Here is a 14,263-nt window from a genome sequence, read left to right on the forward strand (position 1 = left end):
TATATGACAGCTAATATAACTTTTAACTCACTTCACCCTCACCCAGGAAAAGAGGAAGGCTCTTCTGCAGGGCCAAAAGAGGCCAGTATAATGACATGACAGTTTCTTAGTTCCTTTTAAAAGTGGACAGACACATCCTGAATGTTAATTTTGTATACGATTAGCATTTTTAATTGCCAATTGTGTTGATAACTTTGGTCAATGAATAAAATGCTGGGCTTGGAATCAGAAAGACCTAAGTTTGAATTCCACATTAGACACTTAATAGCTACGACCATAGGCAAATCACTCAATTTGTGAGCTTCTTTCCTCATTTGTAAATGGGAATAATAATTGTGCTGACTTTGCATGGTTGTTGTGAGAATCAAATAAAATATATTTGTAAAGCACTGTGTGAACTTTAAAGCCCTATATAAATGTTAACTACTACTACTAGTATTACTACTACTATTACCACTATCACCACCACTACCACCACTACTACTACTACTACAACAACAACTACTACTAGTATCACCATCACAACCACCACTATAATTATCTCTCAGGCAATTATTAAATTTTTATTCTGTATCAGACAGCTACATGGCTCAGCAAATAACAGAGCTTATCTTGGAGTCAGGAAGACCCTCGTTCAAATTCAGCCATAGACACTTACAACTTGTGTAATCCTGCGCAATTTGCTTAACCTTGTTTGTCTTAATCCATTGGAGAAGAAACTGGCAAATCACTTAAGTATCTTTAAAAATGTCTCTGGGGCCCCAAAGAGTTGTACGTGACTGAGCAACAACAATAATGTGCCAGGCACATTTGGGGATACAAAGAATGGCAAAAATCTCTATATTTAAGGAACTATACATAGAAAATGAAGGTTAAATATTTGTTTAATATAATTTTAAAAGGAGATTTTAATGCCTTTTCAAAGAAAATACTTTAAAGGAGTATGGTTCCAATTAGTACAGATATTCCCTCCACAGCACAAATCAAAACTCTCTGGTCTTTGACAATTATCAAAGGCCAAAATTTCATTGTCCTTCAATGAGATTGGTGGTGACCTTCACTGGACTCAGTAAGGCTAGTCCAGGGAAGCTTGGAATCCATTTCCTGATCATGGACTAGATATTTATCCAGCTTAGTAGAAGCTACCCTATCTTGTACTTCCCTGACATAGCTTTTGAGAGCTCAGTTTCATCTCTCTACCATTTCAAAACACGTGTTTCTCAATAAATAACCAAACATAAACATTAATGGTCATTACAACTCTTATAAAAATTAATAATCCTTACAAGACAGAGGAGAGCATCTCTGGAAGTCTACCCTTATGTATAAAAGATAGGCTTACTATATGCAGTCCAGAGGCAGATGCCTCTCATTTTATAAACTCACCAGAGGTTCTGCCATGATGATACGAATCTTGCGCTCAGCTTGAGTGGTGAAGTTGACAAATAGACTCTTGAGTACATATTCTCCTGGTTTGCTGTCTGGGTCAACATTGATGGGCAACATGGTGGGAGGCCCTTTCTCCCTTTGTGTGCCAGAAACAGGTGGAACTGGAGGTTTGATATAACCGTTACCGACTGGAGAGGCTGAAAAAACAAACAGGAGATTTTTAGTGCTTACAATCTTCCATAATGGATCAAATTTAGTAACCAGGAAAATGAACACATGCATTAGGTTCCAAAGCAACACAAAACACCACAAAAGAAAGTGGGCATCTTGCTGTTTGAAGAACTTTTTGATCTTATTTTAGAAAATTTTGTCATTTTTCATCTGGCAGGCTCAATGCAGAGGTTAGAGTGCTGGATTTGGAATCAGCAAATATGAATGTGAATCTTGCTTCAGATACTTGTTGGCCATATGATTTTGGACAAGTTACTTAGTTCTGTTTGCCTCAGTTTCCTCATCTGTAAAATGAGCTAGAAAAGGAAATGGCAAATGGCAACTACTGCAGTATCTCTGCCAAGGAAGCCTCAAATGGACTCAAGAAGAGTAAGACACAACTGAAAAATAACTTAACAAGAAATTAGATTAATACTAATTAGACAAATGTTATTAGCTTAATGCTATTAATAATAATAGATACTAATTATGTGGGTACTATTAGGTAAATATTATTAATGCAAGTAGATATTATTTAAATGGATACCATTATAATTATTTCCATTTTATAGTAGAGAAAACTGAGGCAGAGGTAAGTGTCTGAGGCAGAATATAAACTCAGGTCTTCCTGACTCTAAGCCTTGGGTTAAAATCCAGCCACAAATCCTTACTAGCTATATGACTTGAGGCAAATCATCTAACTTCAACCTTAAAACATTTCCCTCAAACTGTGTGGAGGCCCATCAGTTGGGGAATGACTAAACAACTTATGGTTATATGAATGTAAGGGAATATTACTGTTCTATAAAAATGATCAGCAGGAAGATTTCAAAAAGACCTGGAGAGATTTATATGAATTGATACTAAGTGAAGTGGGTAGAACCAAGAGAACATTGTACACACAACAACAATAAGATTTGTGATGATCAAGTGTGATGGATCTGGCTCTTTTCAATAATGAGGCGATTCAGGACAATTCCAAAAGATTTGTGATGGAGAGAGCCATCTGTATCTAAAAAGAAGACTACGGGGATTGAATGTGGATCACAGCACAGAATTTTCACCTTTTTTGTTGTTTGTTTGCTTTTCCCATTTTTTCCCCCATTTTTTCCCTTTTTGATCTGGTTTTTCTTGTGCAGCATAATATATGTGGAAATATGTTTAAAAGAATTGCACACACTTAACCTATATTGGATTACCTGCTGTCTAGGGGAGAAGGAAGATGGGAGAGAGGGAGAAAAATATAGAATACAAGGTTTTGCAAGGATGAATGTTGAAAACTGTCTTTGCAGGTATTTTGAAAATATTTTCAAAATCAGACTTTTATTAAAATCCCATAAAAGCAAATTTTGGGGAAGTTCATAGTCAGTCAAAAGCATTTGTCAAGTGCTTAATGTTAAGCACTGTGCTAAGCTCAGGGGGGACAAAGATAAACAAAAATAAATAAACAATCAAAAGAAAAAAAGATAATCTAAGAGATCATGAGTTTTTAAACTTATAAATGTAATGAAGCCTTCTTTATTTTTCCCCACAAGGCAATATGTTTGTGCACATGAGTATGTATGATCTGGATGTGATGCAGATATTTGGGGAGACAAGAGATAGTTAAGTCAGACCCTGAATATTATGTTGGAAATTTCTTCATTTGAAAGATTTCTTTCCCAATCCAGTTCTGTATCCTCAGCTGCCTTTTCTAGGATGTACACAGATCATTTCTTCAGAGTCCTGATCTATTCTAGGAGGGAAAGATCCCTTATGAGTTAACATAGCATCATTTGTCTCTTTCAGTCAAGGCAAGCAGTATACACTAAATAGGACTGAACTTTGCCAATGATCTCTTACTTGCCAAATCTCAGGCCTTTTTCTTAATTCTCATCCTTCTTGACCTCTCTGAGGCCTTTGGCACAGATAATCTTTCCCACTTTTCTTGATACTCTCTTTTTTCTGGATTTCATAACATTGTTCCCTCTGAGTTTTCCTCCTCCATGACTGATTGCACCTTCTTCTCAGTCTCTTTTGCTGGATCTCCATCCTGGTAGACAGGATCTACTAAGTATGGGTATCTACCAAAGTTCTATTTGGAGCTTTCTTCTAGTCTGCCTAGTGATCTCATTAGCTCCCATGGATTCAATTATCACCTCTTAGATTATCAGGCCCTTACCTCAAGGCTTTCCCCACTCCAGTATATCTTCCACTCAGCTGTCAAAATGATCTTCCTAAAATGTAGGTCTCATGACATCATCCTTCTATTCAATAAACTTCAGTGGCTGGATATTAGCTCCAAAATCAAATGGAAAATTCACCGACTTTTAAAGGCCTTCATCACACCTTAACTTTCCAGTATTCTTATACCTACCCTTCTTCCATACTAGTTTCCTTGTTCTTTAATTATGACACTTCCATGTCTCAATTCTGTGTGTTTTCACTATGTGTACCCCAGGTCTGAAATTCTTTCTCTCCTTTATTTCCATCTTGGGAATTTCCTGGTTTCCTTCAAGTCCCAGTTAAAATCCTACCTTATACAAGAAATCTTTTTCAGTAACCTTTAATATTTACTTTACTGCCTTCTCTCTGAGATTATTTCCAACTTTCCCATTATTTCTACATAGTTGTTTACATGATATCTCCAGCATGAGACTAAGAGCTCTTTTAGAGAAGGTACTTTTTTTTTCTCTTTGTACCCTTAGGTTTAATAACAATGCCTGGCTCATAATATGTGCTTAATAAATATTTTCTGACCTAATGCCAAATAATACACCAATCAGGCAAAGTAGAATGTGAAGAATTACAAAGCTCTGAGAGAGTTTAAAAAAGAAAGGATTACTGCTGACAATTGAGGCAGGGAGAGATGATGGAAAGCTTCATGGTAGAAGTGACATTTGAGATACAAGGGAGAATTCCAATTGGCACCAAGATGGGAAACATGGTATAGGTGAAAGAGTGCTAAGACCTCTCCTGGTTCTGACCCTTAAAAACTATATATGACCTTGGAAAATTCACTTTATTTACCTGAACTTAACTTTCCTAATCTGTAAATTGAAAGAATGTATTTTTAAGGCATTAAACATATGGCTGTCAAAACTCCCAAGTGACCAGCAGCAAATGAAAAGACAATTGGGAAACATTTCACAAAATAAATAAAAATATAACAACACAGACAATGTAATTTTTGTTTTTCTAAGTCAATATAGGGCTGTTGAGATCTGTTTCTATTTGAGTTAGATACCACTTCACTAGTTAACTTCTCAAGTTCCCTTCTAATTCAAATATTCTATGGCTCTGCTTAAAATTTAAACCTAGCAAGGGAAAAAATTCTCAGTTATCTGGAAAAGTTGGCTATCTAGAAAGACTTGTTTCTCAAGGGTTCCAGATGACCAAGGTTTTATAGTTCCTTAAGGATTTTCAAAAGGTCTTCTTCATTTAACTCCAATAGTTCAAGTAAAAATTTGAAATTTATTATCAATAAAAATATTTTTTCCTTTTTATCTAAAGATAAAGCTTCAAATTTCACTATTAAAGATGAAAACTTCATTAAGACTTTTGAATATCTTGTTCATATTTACATTCATTCTTATTTGTATTTCAATATATATTTTAGTTACACTACTTGTAAAACCTGATTGACTAGCAGATCTGAAATTTTTTTTGTTCCCCCCCCCCTTTTTTTTTGATGTGGCAAAAGATCAGGTATGCAATTTGAATCATCTTCACACTATTGTGGAATGTTTCCTCTTCCTTCTATTTTTCCTATTCAAATTCTATTCATTCATTGTTTAAAGACCATTTCAAGTTCTATCTTCTTTAATGTTTTCTGATTTTTTCAACTCATATAGATTTTCCTCTTCTTATCCTATAAATTTTGGTATTTAATATTCCCAAAACCTATCTGGGACTTCTGGGTGGCATAAAAAATAATTGACATTACCATAAAATTGAAAGGGACTTTGGGAGTAATCTACAGCCACATACAGCCTATGATGCCTCCAAAGTGATCTGAACCAGATTAAAATGTAATTGGGCAATATTTTACAAAATAAATAAAAATATAACAAAACAGATTTATTTCTGTCATTGAGCTGCTTCAGTCATGCCCAACTCTTCATTTGGAGTTTTCTTGATAAAGATACTGCAGTGTTTTGCTATTCTGTTTTCCAGCTCATTTTACAGATGAGAAAACTGAGGCAAATAAGATGAAGTGACTTGCCCAGGATTACACAGCTAGTATCTGAAGTGGAATTTGAATTCAGGAATATGAGTCATCTTGATTCTTAGTCTATTGCTCTATCCACTACACAAAAAGGTGTTCCTTTATACTATACTAAGTCAGTATGTAGCCTACCGAGATCCTTATGTACAAAGTTTAGTAGTTTTGTTTCTACTTGAGTTTGACAATACTGGTCTGGGCAATAACAGAACTGGGCAGTAAGGTAGTTAAAATAAATATACATTAAATGATTTTTAAAATTTCAATAAAGCTCCTACTATTTGAATTCTGAACTTAACCTTTCTTTTTCTCCCCCAGGTAACAGCTTCTTCCTTGAATGAATGACTCAAAAACTGCATTCAGACCCTTAGTGTTGGCTATTCTTACTTCTCAAAAAAAAGAAAGCTGATATGGGTTTAAAGTTGAAGCCAGTTTCCTATGGGAATTAGATTTCCAATTACTTAACCTTTCTGAAATGTGCTTTTTCATTGTAGAGTTTCTTATGTACACACCAATTTTGCTTTCTCTTCTAGCCATCTGCTTAGGAATTGAAATATATTATGGCTTTATAATTTTCTTTCTTCCATTAGTTTCTTTTTTGCTGATATGAATTTTAGTCCTTGATTCTGCTTGCTGCTGCTCCATGGTTTATTTGAAGCATTATTTCCTCTAGTTAATTTTGTCTTTTGCTGTTTTCCTGGGTGTTCTACTTGGTATTTCAGCTGCCTGGGTTTATATTCCAATCTCCAGGAAATCTGTTTCGGAGTCTTTTTTTTGGGCTCATTCACATTCTCTTGACCAGATCCAGTTTTGCCAGCAGGTGATCAGCTCTTGAAAATCTTTGTATCCTTTGTTTCTAGCTCATTGACAATTCATTCAGTCTTCAGGCTGGCAGATCTTTGCTGGCTGTGATGCATGTCCCTGGGGCTATTCCAACTGTGTCCTTCAATTTACCAGTCCACTAACCAAAGCAGCAACCTCAATCCCAATACAGTATTTCTTCAGCTGAATTTTGTTATAATACAGAAGGGGAAAGAAAGGAAATACTTTGTTTCCAAATGTGAATTTTCTATCCCTAAATTTCTAGTCCCTAGGCTTGGGACGATCTAGTCCCTATAGTTCTGCATGGAGAAAAAAATACTTTATCCCCAAAGAGCCAGAGAGGTAATGTAATTCCCAGCTTTAGAGGATGTGGCTCAACCATCTTTACTGCTGTGGTTTGATAGCCAGGCTACTGGTTTAGAAGGGTATTAAGTAATAAGCATGCAGAATTTCAAGCATGAAAAAGACTTGAGTTCAAACCCTGTCACTGACATGGTTTATGCCATTGATCCTCTGTAGACCTGTTTCTTTAGCTGTAAGATGAAAGCAAGAATGTCTAAAATACCTACTACACAAGAATGTGAAAAGGATCCTTAAGATAATATATGCAAGGCATTTTGGAAACCTAAAGGTATGATATAAGTGTTTTTTGTTGGTATTGACTTATTATTCCTGATATTGCTACAGAGCTTTCAGGTTAACAAAATACTTTGATGTTTGACTTAAAAGTCAAATTTCAAATCATAGAATCAAAGAATTTGAGAGTTGGAAAGAAAGTACCTCAATAGTCACCCAGTCCAGCTTATAGCTGCTACACAGCCAGCTACTTAAAGCCATCCAATCAGAGGAACCAGCCACTTCCCCAGGCAGCCCTTGCTTAACTCTAATGGTCTGGAAGTTTTTCCTGACATCAATTTTGCCTCTATAATTTTCACCCATTACTTCTGGTTTTGCCCTCTGGTACCAAATAGAGCAAGTCAAATCCTTTTTCCATAGGCCTTTCAAATCCTTGAACTCAGTTATTATGTATGCCCTTTGAGTCTTCTCTTCACCACGCAAAAACAACCTTGGTTCCTTCATCCAATTCTCATATGACATGAATGTAAGGCCCTTCACCCTTCATTCTACTCTTCTCTGGATGCTATTTATCGACATTTTTTCATTCTAAATATAATCTGACTAAGACAGATTACAGCAGAATTATTTATTCCCTCCTTATTCCCATGAACTATGAAAAAATGTAATTTTTTTTATTATGTGTCAAGCGCTGTGATATGCTCATTGGATTATAAATACAAAAGCAAAGCTAGTCTTTGCCTTGATATCCAGACATAGGGAAACAGTCCCACAAAGAGGAGTAATGGTTAGCAGTGGAACACTTTGGTCTGGAAAATCATAGGGATGGTGAGTGGGGTCATAAAGAAGTAGTCTGATATAATAATATCCCACCCCCCCCCATCTAGAAATAATGAAAGAGTTGATTTGATCACTGTTTCTAGTTCTGGAACTCTAAAATGAGAGGGAGTAGGGAGGAAAGGGTGCTAAGGTCAAGGCTATGGAGGAGTTGGCCAAAGAATGGGAGTATGGATGGGGCTTTTCCTTAGATACAAGAGTTTGTCAGTAAAAATCAGGAGAGCTGGCTCCAGTGCAGAAGTTTCTTTGGGGAAGAAAAGTGCCAATTAAGTTACAGAGGACAAGAACAGAGAGTCAGGAGTGAAATGAAGTATGATAGTTGTCTTTCCTTAAGTTATATCTCAATGCAATCCAAGATCTTATTAGCATTTTTGGAAGACACATTAATACACATCTGACTCACATGTTTGTAGCCCACTAAAACTTCTAGATCAGTTTAAGATAAAGTGCTTTTTAAACATACCTCCTCCATATTTTAAATCTGGCCACATTTTATATGCATTACATTGAGCAAGTCACTGAACCTCTTTGAAACCCAAGTTCTTTTACTGGTATTATCATAAAACTAATCGTATCTTTTAAGGGTAGCTAAGGAACACAATGGATAGAGCACAGGGTCCTGGTATCAGGAAGGCTCATCTTCATGAGTTCAGATCCAGTCTTAATCATTTCACTAGCTGTGTGACCTTGGTCAATTCACTAAACCCTGCTTGCCTCAGTTTCCTCATCTGTAAAAGGAGTGTCTCTGCCAAGAAAACTCCAAAATTCAGGTCACAAAGAACTGAACACAACTGAAGAGCAAGAGAAACCATGTCTTATATTACTTATGCCTCACAAGATGGAAAAAGTGATGGATTTCTTTACCTAAAGTATTATGGGCTGAAAGTAGTCTTTACCCACAAAGTAGACTGAACTTGTTGTAATCATGGCATTTGGGTTCAAATTCTGACATTTGCCACATACCTCCTGAGTGAACTATGGACCTTCTTTAGTAAAATGAAGGAAGTAAATGAAATTAACTCTAATGTGCCTCCCAGCTTCAGAGCTATGATTTATGATATTATGTATAGCCCTATAAGAACTTAAAGCAATATGTGTTTTGCAAACTGTAAAGTACTTTATAAAAATGCTAGCTGGAAAGTGTTTCTATTCTCATTTTATTGATGAAGAAACTGAGTCTCAGAGAAATGAAGCACTCTGCCTAACATCACATTGCCAATAAGAGATAGAGTCAGGATTGAAACTCAGATTTCATGAGTTCAAGTCCACGATTCACTGGACTATATTATGTTGCCTCTCATGTGATCATTGTTCAGCCCAAAATAATATGGACTGGAGTTCACTTCAAGATACAAAGGTCTCAAAATCAGGAGAAGGAAAAACTCTGCTTGTATAGCCATTTGCAAAAAAAAAAAAAAAATTAATACTGACAGGATTAAAACAACTACATCCTCTATTGATTTTCTGATAACTAGAATCTGACCTGAAACATTCAAAACCAGATGCTCTTTGGCTTGTGAAATATCTAGGAGATTGGCTGTTATAAGCAGAGTAAACAAATTTTCTTTCTTCATAGAAATGCTGGTTACTAGTATTTTACTTTTCTAGAGACCAACAGAAATCTTAACCTTTTAGGCAAGAGTAATTTACTACATTTGTCTGTTAACAGTTGGGTAGATTATTCTTAATGGTGGTTAGGGCAGCTCATTCATCCCGCACAGCACTGAAAATAAACCCTTTTAGTAAACAAGATGTGAGCTCTTCCTTACTTCAGGATAGCACATATCCCACTACCTACTCCTTTTTCTGGAGGACTCCGGTAGATAATTGACATTATAGGAATAGTTCTTTAAACAAAACAGAGCAAGGATGATGTAGTGAGAAGAGGTAACAAATACATATTCAGCAACCATAAATGGACCACTAATGTATTTATGAGTGTGTTTAGAAAACCACATTCTCGAAAGGAAATACTCATTTGTCCTGGATTCCTAAAGTGAACAGAAATGTTGAAACTCATGCAAAGTAAATAAAACCCAAGGAAAATACATAAATGTGATACAGAAAGAATTCCTCCAAGGAGTACTGAGAAATATTCCAGCAGAATTCAAATTCAAATTGAGAAGAGAAATAAAAATAAGGATATTTGGAAAATGTCTGAAAGAGTAAGATTCCTTAGGCTGATGACATCTAAGAAGCTTTGAATATTTTAAAGAAGAGTTAGAAAAGAACTTTAAGTATATATAAAATGGCTTGAACTACCGTGGCCTTGGAGGAGCAGCAGGTTTAATAGCTCAGTGCATGTTTTGCAAGACTGGACCAGAGAAAAGCTAAGAGAGGTGAAGAAGAGGTGATACTAAATTTTAAAATGGGTTGAACATGTTCTTCCTTTATCTTCCATAAGTTAGTACACCTAATCCACTTGTTTGTAAACTATGTTTCATGGAGCCTAGGGTTTTTTAGAAGATATCCCCAAGGAATTTCTTTAAAAATAAACAAATTTAAAAGCCCTCATACTGATGGGAATGTTTAATTTATGGGTGCCATTATTTCCAAGCCCTTCCCTGATGCAATGCCATAAATTGGTACTTCAGAGTATACACAAATGAACACCTCCCCCAAACTTAAGTAAAAATCATTTCTTGAGGTCTTTAAATCCTGGAGTTTCTTTTTGTTAGCTTGTTTCCTTTGCTTCCTAAGACTTTAGATTTCCTACATTAGTTCCAACATCTTATAACTCCTCAAAGAAAAGTCAGAATTCTATGCAAATACTACGTAGAAACATTCAAAGAGATATACAGAAGTGTTGTGACACAGACAAGACTTAGGCAATCTAGGTGTATAAGATTTGCTACCAGACAAAAAAGAAATATTATGTGCACAAGATTTCCTGAGAAATATGCTGAAATCAGAGGGAAGGAAATACCATTTGATTAAATGAGATCATATTTGTAAAGCACTTAGTACAGTGGAATATAATTACATGTAATAGGTGTTATAATAAATGTCTCTTCCCCCTTTATCTTTCCCCCTTCATTTTTCTCTTTCCTTCCTTCCTCCTCCTTTTTCCTTCCCTTCTTTTTCCCTCTTCCCTTCTCTACCATTTGCATCTGTTCCCTTCTTGTCCCCTTCCTTTCCCTTTACTTTTCTTATATCCCTTTCCTTCTTTTCCCTACTACTCTCTTCCCTTCCCTTCCCTATTTCTGTATTCTCTTTCATAAACCTTCTGATGTAGTTTGTTAGACTGCGGAAACACTGCTGAGACACTATGGTATGGGCTATTCTCCAGTCCTCTAAGTTGGTGCTACAGCCCGAAAGAACATCTGCCAAGATCCACAAAAATAAGGAAAGGAGTGGCCACTTGGCCATTTCAAGGTCTTTCCTTAATATGATGACCAGATGTCCTGTTGTAGGCAAGGCAGTCCTGGATTTAATGCTCCTATTTCTTCTGATGAACATCTCTCATTGATTTAACAATTTAGCAAATATTTATTAAGGACATACTACACTGTATCTGTCTTTCACTGGATATTGCTTTTCCTGCTTTCTCCTTCATCCTTTTCCCCTCTCCCTGCTATTATTTAGTAGATCATATTTTCTTCTATACATTGCTTTTATATTTTTATGCAGTAAAAATATCATTAATTTGAATCATAGTAATCATAGGGGATAAGACTAAATTTATCTTTATAGTAACTGGAAGAAGAGGCTACTAAACAAATTAATCATATAACTGAAGCTAGCAAAGATAGATGTCTAACAGTTTAAAAGAAAATTTTAAATCCCCTTTTTGGCATTTACTAAATTTGTAGATATAGTTTGCCTAGATTTTTGCAAAGCTTTTGATAAAACAGGGACAGAAAATGAATCTATGATTTCATTGATCTAAGAAACTCCCATGGGAGGAAATCCTTCTAACAAAGAAGGCCAATACATTCTCTATAATTTATAGCTTTAGAAAACTGCCTAGGGCACTGAGATGTTAACACCTTGCTCAGGTTCATTCAGGCAGTATGTATCTGAAGAAGTATTTTTAAATCCAGGTTTCCCTGGCTCTCTACACAACACGTGATGCTGCCTTTCTTTGATGCCTTTTTTCTCGTGAAGAAGATAGGAGAGATGGATAACACGATAGCACATTAGAGATATTCAGAAATAATTAGATGGCTGGTTGCAAAGGATTTTATTGATGGTTTAATGTCAATGTGGAGATAGGTTTCCTGTACCTCCACTGATCTGTATTTGGTTATGGGCTGTTAAACCAATCATGACGTTTTCAGCACAGTTCATTCATCAACACCTAAATTTATGCGTTCCATAAAAAGCCTGAAATACGAACAGATTAGACATACAGCACTCAATACACTAACTGCACATAGTGGGCACTCAATAAATGCTTGTTGAGTTGTTGACATGAATTTGGTGGGTCAAAGTGGTACTTGTACATCTATACATGTGAAGAGTAATGCTAGAAGTGGCATTAGAGTTATTACATTCATAGCAACAATCATTTCCATTCAATACTATCTAGTATGTCCTGAAATATTTAGACACCAACTTACAAAAGGTGTCCCCAGGGGTATGGCAGGAGGAGCACTCAGAAAAGGACCTTCCTGCATACCATGGGATATCCAATATATTTTAAAACTTTCTATTCTCTTAGCACTGAGGCTTAGCTAGTAAAAGTAATTTTCTTAAAGCACAGGTCTGATCATGTCATTCTCCCAAATGCCTCTTCCCCTCCATTTAATAAATTCTATTGGGTTCCTCTTACTTGCAGGATCAAACATAAAAGCCTCCATTCAGCTATCATAACCCTTTATTACCTGGTCCCCTTCTTCTGATACTTCACTCTTCATACACCACAATTTAGTGACACTGACTCTTTTGCTGTTTCTGACATAAAAGATTCCATCTTTCAGTGGCTGTTCCCCAAACCTGAAATTCTTTCCTTCTTCATCTCAGCTTTATGGGTTTTTTCAAATCTCACCTAAAATTCAACCTCCTCCAAAGCTATTTCTGGTTTCCCTTCAAGCTGGCATCTTTTTTCTGATATAATCTTCAATTTATCTTGTATATATCTTATTGTCCACAGTTGTTTGTATACTCTCTCCCCATTAGGCTGTGAATTTCTGGAGAATAGGGACCTTCTCAATCTTTCTTTGTGTCCAAAGAGCTGAGCACTGCCTCACACATTATACATACTTAATAAATACTTGTTGATTTGACTATTCCATCTCTCTTTTGATGTATGCTTTTACATGATCTCAAATTCCTCCTTTTCAGTCTACACACTCCCATGCTGTTATAAATGTACTGGGGAGGACTGCTAAGATTTTGATCAAAGCATATTACTGACTGTGGCTTAGTCAGTGAAGGTACACCTACCCGTTCATTTGGAAAGGATGAAAGGGGGAATTTAAAACTGTTGAATTCAGAAGAATGAGTTGCAAGTTATTTGTAATTCTTAGGTACACTAAATTTCATTCATTCATTCAGCAGATATATTGAGTGAAAGCTTGTATAAAGGACATTAAAGGAAATAAAATATAAACTTGCTCTCAAGAAGCTTATAATCCAGCAAGATAGATGAGGCACATGTACAAATAACTCCATGATAATACAATAATGGCCAAATCATCAACAATCCACATTTCTATTGTACATTATTGTCTTATGAGAAAACTGATACTCAGAAAAGTTAAATAACTTGCTTAAAGTCAGATAACTAATGCAAAGTTGGGATAGGACTTGACCCTATATCTTCTGTATTCTATTTCCACATTTTGCTAATAAATGACTGGTATAGGCAAAGAGAGTAAAAGGAAATCAGGAAGGGAAAAACTTTTCCTGATTGAGAAAGTCAGAGAAAGTTCTCAGGGAACAGGTGGGAATCAGAAATGGATTCTGAAGGAAGGGCAGGATTTTGACAGGCCAACAGAACAAAAAAGTCAACAGGTGGGAAAATGTGACACATAGCCAAAAGAGCAGGCCTGGCTTGGGCAGAGAATTCATCAGAGGAATAAAATAGGTAGGGGGCCAGATAATAAGGGATTGGAAAGCAAAGCTAAGTAGAATTTTATTTGCAAAAATGGAGTTACTAATTTTTTTTTGGAGGGGGAAGGGAATAGCATGCTCAAAGTCACACTTTAAGAAAAATAATCTGGTGATGATTTTCTGGGACATATTTGATGAAGGAAAGATTGAAAGCAGAGAGACCAAACA

The 14,263-nt window shown here is 35.9% G+C and overlaps 1 protein-coding gene across 8 annotated transcripts in view; it reads right to left on the reverse strand.

Moving 5' to 3' along the window:
• The window catches only part of FRY (FRY microtubule binding protein), a 470,054-nt gene that overhangs the window by 227,302 nt on the left and 228,489 nt on the right, over nt 1-14,263 (reverse strand). For 7 of the 8 annotated variants that reach the window (XM_031960730.1, XM_031960734.1, XM_031960729.1 and 4 more), the window contains one exon: nt 1,387-1,586. In XM_031960730.1, the coding sequence (XP_031816590.1) occupies nt 1,387-1,586 (200 nt within the window). Of the gene's footprint in view, nt 1-1,386; nt 1,587-5,873; nt 5,881-14,263 lie in introns of all 8 variants that reach the window. The other variant, XM_031960735.1, reaches the window with a different exon arrangement.

The sequence above is a fragment of the Sarcophilus harrisii genome, chromosome 3 (assembly GCF_902635505.1).
Source record: "Sarcophilus harrisii chromosome 3, mSarHar1.11, whole genome shotgun sequence".
In the NCBI taxonomy this organism is placed as follows: domain Eukaryota; kingdom Metazoa; phylum Chordata; class Mammalia; order Dasyuromorphia; family Dasyuridae; genus Sarcophilus; species Sarcophilus harrisii.